General features: G+C 40.8%; 1 protein-coding gene across 1 annotated transcript; it reads right to left on the bottom strand.

The window, feature by feature from the left end:
• Positions 1–5,077: 5,077 nt before the first annotated feature.
• On the bottom strand, positions 5,078–6,812 carry LOC115689261 (ethylene-responsive transcription factor 5-like). The gene has a single exon (XM_030615263.2). It carries the CDS (start codon positions 6,670–6,672, stop codon positions 5,638–5,640), a length of 1,035 nt encoding a protein of 344 aa, XP_030471123.2. The 5' UTR covers positions 6,673–6,812; the 3' UTR covers positions 5,078–5,637.
• Positions 6,813–10,947: the final 4,135 nt, after the last annotated feature.

Below are 10,947 nucleotides of genomic sequence, written 5' to 3'. Positions count from 1 at the left end.
CACTGCGGCCACTAGTTCTTGACATTAGTATTCGTAAACTGTCTTTTTGTCATGTCCATTCAAAAAAAAGCTGCAATAAACCGATTAATCAGATTTTTTTTCCTTTTCGTGAGTAGAAAAATCAATTTTAAGCAATAAACTCCGAACTTATAAAATAATCTAGTATCTTCGTGCCAGGTAAGGTTTATTTCGCGCACCTAGTCCACATTAGCATACTCTTTCATTAATCATTGAGATACCGTCGCCTAGGTATGACCTACCGACAATACCAGCAATAATTTTCAAAGAAAAGTATATCGAAATTGACATAAGTATTTATTCAAGGTTACTCCGAGCTTACAAGATTACCCATAAGCAAACCAACTCATGAACCAGGTGTGACCTCTATTGTCCGCCCACATGTTCATTCCTCAATCACTAAATCGACACACTATGTTTGGTCCAGAGGCCGTTTGCATCGGATCAACATTGATCCAAGCCATCGATGATTTCGAAGAATAGTATAAGAAGATTACCTTGAATATCAATTTTTTCTATTGATGATTTTCGTTGCTAGTACCGTTTGCCTCTAACCACTATTTCCTACTTTCCATGTGACAAACTACGATGGACCAATGTGAAGTCAACGTACACATGTAAATAAATTTTGTTTTCTTATGCAACAAATAGAAGCACATTTAGCAGGAGTATAAAAAAGTATTGACAAACATAGAAACAATCACGCGATGAGAAGGCCCAAACAATTCCTTTCCAGATTTGGAGTCAAATATTGTTTTCCTGTAAATGTTACGGATGTATTTTCCTTCATCCCTGATTGAGAGAAATCTCCTGATATCAGGACTTAGATTTATCAGGTTACAAATATGAACCTCATGTACATGTGAACTTAATCAATAATATATGTGAGAAATGGCCTTGAAATTATGCCAGATACGACCAAGAAAACATGATAATACAGTACGGCCTCAAGTTTAACTTGGACGGACTGCGTGTGAAATATCCAACATGCATGATCTGGTCTCATCGATCAGGCCAAGATAGATGATACAGAGAACTAGGGTTTTTTTTTTTTTTTTTGCAAAGAGAACTAGGGTTTATTCATTACAATGCCGTTTGGAATCAAACAAGCAGCAACGGAGTAAGTAGAACTGAGAGAGAGAGTGAGAGAGAGAGAGAGAGAGAGAGAGAGAGAGAGAGAGAGAGTCAAATGAGGGTGGAGACTTTGTTTGTTTGGAGAGAAGACTTTGACTAACTTGGATGGGAGCTTGGAATTAACTGCGAAATCTGCATGAACTCCTGGGTGTGGCAGAAACCATTTGCTGGGAAAAAGAGAAAAATCCCATTCGCGAGATTCTGAAGATCTTGCTAGTCTTTGTGGTTCATATTCGCCTCATAATCCTGAGATTCCATGTCCTATCCCCTCTCTTTGACTCTGTCTTCGAGAAGTTTCTGGCGTACATTGGAGCCATCAATTGGTTTAAATTCACTTTTAGGAAGATTGTTTTATTTTTTTTGTCCTACTTATTTCTAACTCTCGTGACTTTTTGACTTTTGTTCTATCTCTTGACAAGTGCAAGAGTCGAACCCTACACCTTTGATACTAGCATATCCACCCTCCTAATTTATTTATCAGCAAGGCCACATGCCTATTGGCTTTTAGGAAGATTGCTGAAAATAGCATTTTCGGAATACTTATTAAGTCTTCTTAAACGTAGCTTATTAATTTATAATTTTCTATTTGAAATAAGTGACTTTAATTAAAAGGATTAATACAACGAAAAATCACAAATTAGTACACCAGTGACAAATTTACACTTCGTCAGTTTTCGTTAAATTTTGCTATCAAATTATGGAGTTAGATGACTTATGACAGTTGACGTGTGTACCAGTTTGTTAAAGGTGTACCAATTTGTGATTTTCTGTGATATTAATCCACTTTAACAAAAACTAACGGATGGTAAATTTGTCACAAATGTACCAGTTTGAGGTTTTTGGTGGTTAAAAACTTAACTTTGTGTAAATTTGTCACAGGTGTATCAGTTTGGTGTTTTTGGTGGTTAAAAAATTAACTTGTGATAAATTTATTACAGGTATACCAGTTTGAAGTTTTTTGTAGTCAAAAAATTAGTTTAGGGTAAATTTGTCACAAGTGTACCAGTTTTGGGTTTTTTGTGATCAAAAAATTAATTTGGGATAAATTTTTCATAAATGTATCAGTTTGGATTTTTCGTTATATTAACCCCAACTAAAAATGTGTAATTCTTCCATTTGTGAGGGGTCTTGAATTTTTATTTCCACTTTTAATTAACTTAACTAGTGTTCTAGAATCGCTTGTTAACAAGACCTTTCATTTTAATCAAGTAGGTCATTATTGTGTCTACCCACGAGGCCACGATGTTAACGAATTGCGAGTGTTCGGGTTCCCGAATTAATTGCTCATGGGACTTGTCTAATTAAATGAGTGGTGCGGGCTTGATCAATCATGACATGACTTGCAACTTTTTTCCTTTAATATTTAACGACGATAGTACAAATGGATTTTCCCTATTTTCTTACTTTTCCCCTGATTTTTATTTTTACTTATGTAACTCAATAAAATTTCTAACTTCAGGTATTTCACTAAATAAACAAAAAAATGAATTGTCCCTATTTTCTTACTTTTCTCCTGATATTACTTTATTTAATATAAATAATCACTTTTAGCACGTAAATTTTGTGAATAAAGGCACTGTAAAACTAAATTTTATACTAAAGAAGATATTGTGGTCATGTTAAACAAGCCACACTATATTCATACATGTCTATCTAACAATACAAACGTAACTTAAAAACTACAGAGATGTGACACATCATGTATAAATTGTCGCCTCTATTTTATCTTATCAGTAGTAATTTTATTGAATATGCAATATAAAATATAGTGACCATGATGTAAATTACCGCCTCTTTGTCTTCATAAGGTATTGACATCACATGAAAGACTTTCCCTACCTTTAGCACCGCCCCAGTATGAATACCGGTACCATGTTACCGCGTTTTCAAATGACTTAAAACATGCGCTAGCATAAAAGGTTAAACTTTGATCAACGATCAACAGATTCTATATACACATCAAATATCTTTATAATCTGTATGATAAGGATGAACAGATAGCATATAAATTGTCATCTTGTACTCACCCCTTTGTTTGTTTGTCATCGACAAAAACAGATAATCTAACCTAATTACCTTTACAAGTCCCGTGAACTTGCAAGTGAACTGGTCTCTTGGGCAACGAAGCACCTTCCACGGGGTTACTACATCACCATCAGAAACACCTTTCTCTTTCATTGTTTCTAGCTTTGCTGACTCCACGCAGAAGCTCACTACAGTTGACGATGCGCTTGATATTGCAAGCCAGTCTTTCCACGCTCGAGCCTTGATCAACTCAGGCTAGGAGAGAAAGTATCAGCAACGGACAGCCAAGTTTTTCCAGGTCAACCCAAGACCGGGGAAACTTTGAACAGTACGAGGGCCAAGCATCTGGACAAGGGGGACAAGAATGTGATGACATGGGCATGGGAAACCATCCGACGACTAGACTCGCAGAGACGGCAATGTGGAAGAAGAGGACGACGACTAAACTTCTGGCCGATCCAAGACTCGATCGATCAGAGTATATATGTCTACCAATTTACTATTGCAATGAAGTGTTGGGCATAATAAAATCAAGGCGACGCCGGCCATTGAAATGAATGGTGAAAATATACGTGTACTCTATTCATAAAAGCGTTCATTTTTTTTTGGTAATCTTTGGTCACGGAAAGCCTTAATTTGTGGTCACGAAACCTCTGGTCAACAACTGATCTTAGGGTTTCCCGTTCAACTCTTTGCATAACTTCTTTTTCTTATTTAGGTTTCCTTGTGTTTAGGCTTTCACCGCCTTCTCGTGTGGAAGAGGATGTTAAAATATGTCTTGACGGTACAAACTTTTGAGTAAGCGGCTACACCCAATGATAAAACTATTTTCTTTTTTTTTTCTATTTTGTAAAAGCTAGTGAAGATTGTGGAAGATGGATGACAAGCTTTCTATCCAAAAAGACCTAAACATGTTGTACGGCAGCCAATTAAGTCCTAAACTTTTTAATTGTGCCAATTTAATCCTAAACCTTTTGACGATTTGCCAATTTAGTCCTCAACTTTTCTTTGTGTCAATGAGTCCAAAACCTTTTGAATATTAACCAATTGAGTTCTATACCTATTATTCGGCTATTTGGTCGGAAGGACTATACATTGGCAAATCATCAAAATATTTAGAACTAAATTGGCAAATCATCGAAAGGTGTAGGACTAAATTGACGCAATTAAAAGGTTTAGGACTAAATTGATAAATCGTCAAAAAGTTTAAAACTAAATTAGTACAATTGAAAGGTTTAGGACTTAAGTGGCCTCCGCATAATAGGAATAGGACATTTTGGACAATTTTCCCCTTTCCTTTTTTTTTTATGTAAATGAAGCATGGATAATGCATGGCATGCCGCTCATTTAGTGCTTTATTTGGCCTTGAAGATCAGATCACACTGCGTCTGAGATGATTAGATAAAAGCTGGTTTCTCCACTGCCAAAGAAAAGGGTTTCAGATACACAAACAAACAGTTGACTTGATTATTGGATTCTCTGAGGATAGCTAAGTGAAAGATGAGATTGCAAAGAAACTCCTTGCACGAAAGTCTTTGTACATAAACAGTTGAAGTGGTCCAAAGAAAATTTTGTCTTGAATTCGGTTGGATATAGACTGCACGTCGAGCCTGTTATGAATTTGCTATATTGTTCATAGTCAAATAACTCCAACCGAAAAAACTAAAAAAAATGACTTCGACCAACAATTAGGTAAGTGAACATCATGATACTATAACGTACCGGTGCACGCATGGAAGATGAAAAGTATTTGGCAAAAGAAAATTTGACCGCGTTTTCATTCGTCCCTGCTCGGACGAATCCAGCTTTCGATTGGAGTGATGTCCATATTAATAACCCATGGTAAAATATCCGATTAGATATTATCCGATAAGAAATAGAGGAGAATAAACGCTATATGTAAGTCCACAAGAGCGGTCTTTTTCGCATAGAATATCTGAGTCGTAGAAATTGGGAGCACGAACCCAAAGCTGAAGCCATCAAACAGCTACCCCGACACAATCGTCTAGACGTGTCGTTGATAAGCACGTTGAATAAATTCCATGTACTCTATATATAACGAGCTCATTAATAATGTCTGATATTTCTCATCGAAATCCATGTGCACCCCCTATGTTGATCCTTTCAATACGTGAGTAACAGGAATGTTGTTCCCCAGTCCTGTCTTGTGACGAAGCAATTTGCATGGTGTACGTTGTCTCGCCAGGCTGACCAATTCCAAATGTTGCCACATTTATATCTCGCATCTATCCATAATGCCATCAAAGTCATTTTCAGCCTATTTAGCTACAATGCATAAGACAGATCGAATATATATAAAATTTTTATTTCGCAATCATTTGAACAAATCTCTTGAGTTTGGCCAAATTTTTTTCTTTTTTCAACCCTATGCACAATACTACGCTCCCTAGAAAAATCCACAAAATAAAGCGAGGTAGAAATTTAACTGAGATTGATTCCTCAAATAACGGTCAGCTGCGGGAACACGAACGCCGGGTGGGGAGACGGCGGCGACAGCGGCGGGACGTTGAACATCCCCTTCACGTCTCCATCCAAGATCGCCGTCCAGCTCGACGGCGTTAACGGCGCTTCCTCGCGGTAGCCGTGCTCGCCGGAGTTCGGCGCCGACTTCTCCCTCTTCGTGACCGCTCCGGCCTCCTCCTCGCGGCGCCGCTTCTTGTGATCCCGGGAAGCCATCGGCTGGGACTTGCCAGCCTCGAGCGGGAAGTTGAGGATCGCCTTGGAGCCGCGGAGCTTGAAGGCTGCTCTGTCGTACGCCCTCGCTGCCTCGGCGGCGGTGTCGTAGGTGCCGAGCCAGACCCGCGAGCCCTTCCGGTTCGGGTCCCGGATCTCCGCGGCGAACTTCCCCCACGGCCTCTGGCGGACTCCTCTGTAGTGGCGGTGGTCCTCCTCTGGCGGGGGCGCGTTGACCTCCGCCGGCGCCCGGTCCCCATTGCTGAACTGGAGCCACTCCACCTTGTTAGGGAGCGAGATCTTCAGCGAGGGCTTCCGGCTCGCTTGACTCGAGCTGCCCTGCAGCGAGCTGCTGGCGGTCGAAACCAAAGGCTTCGATTCGAACTCGATGAAGCCGCTCGACTCCCGGTTCGAGGAAAAGCTCGAAAACGATTCCGGAGCAGTGAGGTCGATGATCTGAGGTTTGGCCTCGAACTCGAAGAGGTCGGCAGGACTTTGGATTGGACCCGAACTCAGATCAAAGTTGAAGATATCAGAGCCGTGGAAGCAGTCGAGCTCCGAGATGGTGATGGTCGAGTGGGAGCTCGAGTCTTGCGTGCGAACAGAGTCCGATCGCGAGTACCCGAGCTCAGGTTGCTTGCCAGCTCCATCGACCCGATGAGCCTCGGCGCAATTGAGGAAGCCGCCGCCGGGGTAATTGCTCGCGACGGGAGAGGACTCCCCGAGCAGGAGCTGCTTGATGAGCTGGAGCTTGTTGGAGACTTCGTTCGACGCCTCGGATGACGACGACGATGATGCCATTTTCTCGATGTAAAAGCTGTGTGTCTGGTGGAGTGCCCGAGAGAGAGAGAGAGCGAGAGTGATGAACGCGAGACCTTTCCGCTCTGGATTCTCTTCTTCTTCGGAGAAGGTTTGGAATATGCCCGATGGAAAGCTCTCTGGAAGCTCTCTGGAGACTCGAGAGTGCGGAAAAGATCAAAAGACGAGGAGGGTATTTATAGAGGTGACTCGGTTTCGCATCCTGAACAGTGACTTTCCCGGTTGGTTCCTGCTCTAACACGATGGTGTGAGCAAAGGCACTGCTTCGAGTTCCCTTTTCTTCCTTCTAACAATATTATATTCCCCCCACCATTCTTTGTTTCCGAATCTTAACGCGGTCCGTGGCGATGTATTTTGTAATAATTCCAGTACCAAGAAAAGATTATCCAGTACAGTTGTTGTTGTATTGTACCGCGATGTGTTCGCAATCCTTATGGTAAAAGTGATGTTGCGTGGAAATTGGATGAAGAAGCTTTTTCAAAAGGTTATTGCGACCGCGGAAACGCTCGGCACTTCGTTAAGACACCTCAACATCCTTTTCACAGCCCTAACTTTGGCCAAAAAAAAAATCTGTACTAAACATTCTCGAAGCGTCGTAACAAATAATTTCTCGGTTTTGATACTGGCTTATGATTAGCTTTTGCGGTCTATAAGGCTCGAAATACGAAATTACTGTCAGGCTCCAATCAAAGGTTATTGCAACCGTGGAAACGCTAAGCACTTCATAAAAACCTCAACGTCCTTTTCACGGCCCAAACTTTGAAAAAGAAAGCTGTACTAAACATTCTCGAAGTGTCGTAACATATAATTTCTCGGTTTCGATAATGACTTGTGATTGGCATTTGCGGTCTATAAGGCTCGACATACGAAATTACTGTCAGGTCAAATACTGAGTTTTACCGGTCTGTATCTATACATCTGTGAAATTTGCCCTTTACATGACTTGATTTCATCAGGAGATCGAACAATTCCCAAGCTCTGTTGTATTCCCTTATTGCTCAGAGTGTGTTAGTCTATCTTTCCATTTTCCTAATTTTCAATTTGAACCGTTGGATTGTTCCTTACTGTTGAAAGTCAAAAGAGACCCTCGATGGGTCTGATTTGTTGGGAGCAGATAATTACCTCAGTTTTGTCCCTTGCACAAAGTTTCTATTTTACGGGTCTCTGCAGCTCCGTACTCGCATATTTTCGTGGAAACTCCTCCCCCGAAGGGCAAGGTTTATCCAATGGATAATGTTGTTCAATTGGAGGGGAATCGATAACCATTGGCTGATGATACATTCTATGAGGACGAGGGCAGAGGAGACAAAGTTGAGGAGCGAACGTAGGATTTGGTCGTAAAGGAGGGGTTTTTTGGTTCACGAGGTAACCTGCCTTAGTATCAAAGCCAAAGAGATGCTGCCATTTACACACGAAACAAGCGGGGGAAAAAACAAGAAATGTCGGATAATTAATTGCGTGTCAAGGTTGGTAGGATGATGGGTTTTGTCTTGTTACTGATCTTTCAATGGGGATGGACTCCATTGCAGCAGGTAACATTCCAGGGTCATTGAGGCTTCGTCTTGACCCAATTGACATATTTGTGAGTCTTCTTGCCCAAGAAAAATGTGAACATTGATTGTTGGGAATGTGGGGTTGGATTTGTTCGATGTGAAATGAAACGAGAGAGAGACGTTCCTTTTTCATTGAGAGATTGAGAGTCTGAGACTTTTCCTTTTAGCGCTTAAGCAGAATTATTCCCATGAAACATCTGTCAAACAGCAGGGTAAAGATCCTGGAAGTTGGACGAAAGCTGCCTCTGCGACCAAAACAGACAAAAATTATAGAAAGTGTGGAATGATCGCGCTTTTCTAGTTTCCAATTTGTTTATAAAATCTTGAAAGAGATGGCAAACCATTGTTTGTGGAGACCAAATCTTCCAACTTGGTTCTTTCCCCGACACACAAGATTCGAATGGACGCGCATCTCTATAGATTTGAAGTCCGCTAATATCTAACGAATCATCGACTATATACTCAATCTCAAAGTTGGCACCAGAGCCACGTTATAAAATCGTAATAGAAATTCGAGCCCAAGAGCTTATAATTTTTATCTTAACAAATCAAGACAAAGTGTCCTTTTTGTTATTAGCTTAGCTACAGAACCAGCCAGACGCCAAGAAAAGATGACGGTTTTCTCTGTTGGAGTAAGTTTGTGGCAAAAGAATGATTCTCATCCTTTGGTCTAGCTCGGCAAAAGCATACCCCGCAAAACAAAAATGGAACTTTTCATGTCTCGCCCTGGTTGGGTCCCCTCGTGGAACATAAGCAAGGCAATCGTGTTTCCTTGTTGGGCTTGCTCACGGTCACTTGCTCAGCGTTTGAAGAGCGCGGACAGCAAAGAAGCGGTCAAAGGTCTCAGCTTGTATTAAATATTCGCAGTCTTTGGTCCATTTTCGAACATCCACTTTCCTCAACCACTCCCCCGTATTAAGTGCAGACAATAGTCATTAGGGGAGAGCGAAAACAACTGTAGTTCAAGGATGACCAGTTCTTAGCAACTGTGTTGTCTAATTGATTAGTTAGCCGGTTCCACTTCCTTCATTGTTTAGTCTCTATTTAGCAGTTAACAGACCCTGTAAATTAGTTCCCTGTCGCACGAAGTCTGATTCAAGTTGTTAAACTGGAATACTATGCTTTTGATTCTTGCGATTCTTCTGAAATGCGACCCATGAGAAAATTCTCATTTTGCAACGACGTGATTCATGTAGATGCGGTTTTTTCCATACCGTAACCATAGTCAGGGTTTAGATATAGGCTAACAGTTGGATAAATAAATACTGCCTTTAATCGCGCATTCTATTTTTCTTTTTAAAATTGGCTCAGTCAAGTAATCAGTGCGGATTGCGATTACGAAAGTTACTGCAGTAGAAGTAGCATGGGTTTGAGATTTGTACTGAAAGATGGTATGGAAAAATTTCTAAACAAACATTCCTTGATCCCCATCATCCCGTAGTGTATGTTGCTTTCTTTTCTGGTTAACCAATTGCCGGTCAAACTTTCCAGTTTCTTCATCTTTTCTGTATGCATGAGGAACCAAGAAGACCCAAGGGCTGAACTAGTGCCTTGATTTCTGTGCAAACTACTGTGAATGTGCATCATGAATGAACATTGACATAGTTGCACATACTTTAGAAAGAGGAGAGGAAATTCACAATAGCTTTGGTTTGGATGGCGTCCATGTTGGATGATGGATGGATCATAGAACTTATGGAAAAGGCGAGAACTCGATCATATAGGCGGAGTCCACAGTTAGTACTAGCGTTTTGCTCTACTTACATTCTGGAACCTGTAAGAAATTATAAAGATTGGTCGAGATATAAGATGTTAGCCCGTTGTCGCTCAATCAGTGCTCATACTGCATAAGAAAAAATTCAGAAAAATTTGGATAGATGCAAACTGATTGAGAGTCTGGGAAATGAAAAGCTGTCTGATTTCTTGATACTAGCTTGTAGAACATATCCATGTTTTGGCAAACAAGAGCTTGATTAACTTTCTCCTGCAAACTTCAGCTGGCCCAGTTTAAGAACACCAGCATAGCCCATTGCTCTAGGGAAGGAAAGTCTCTGAGGCCCATAGGCGAATTCTCTCCCTAGCAATTGAATTTATAGTACCTCAAGAATTTTATGGGACCTCATCTGTTCCGAGGCCTATGTCTTCTGCAATGCCGAACCCACTTGAAGTTATGAAAGGAGTGACCAAAAAACAACAAAAATGGACTCCAGTGGAAGCACCCTCAGAATTGGACTTCTTCGTTTTAGGTATGTTGTAACCCTCCATTCCTTCTAAAAGCCCTTAAATCTCATTGTATATGGCTTCTATTTAGCCCACACGATGCACAACTGGAAATATTAACATGCCAATCCAAGTCAGATTACAAGCATATCCCATTCAACAGCTCTATTTTCATCGGCAGAATCAAACGGGTACATTACGAAACTAACTACACTAACCGGGTAGTTAAGAAAATAAGTTCTTAACTACGATGAATTCGATCAGCGGCATGTCCTTATTAAAGGTAGTGATAGTAGTAATTGGTGGTGGATTTTGTTAGTTCATTCATGCTGATCAAAGTGAGAGTCCATGGATTTTTAGTACCATGAAAATTCTTGGGCCTCTCTCTGATCCTCCAACAGGAATCCCAGTGATGAACTAACAGAGTGGTGTTTATCCCTTGCAAGGATGTCATTGATCCAAGACAAGAACTATACCGTATATT

Source organism: Syzygium oleosum, unplaced genomic scaffold (assembly GCF_021117445.2).
Source record: "Syzygium oleosum isolate NSW1041296 unplaced genomic scaffold, Sole_v2.1 Sole_v2.15, whole genome shotgun sequence".
Taxonomy (NCBI): domain Eukaryota; kingdom Viridiplantae; phylum Streptophyta; class Magnoliopsida; order Myrtales; family Myrtaceae; genus Syzygium; species Syzygium oleosum.
The sequence above is the reverse complement of the archived record's forward strand: the minus strand, read 5'-3'. Positions and strand labels throughout refer to the sequence as shown.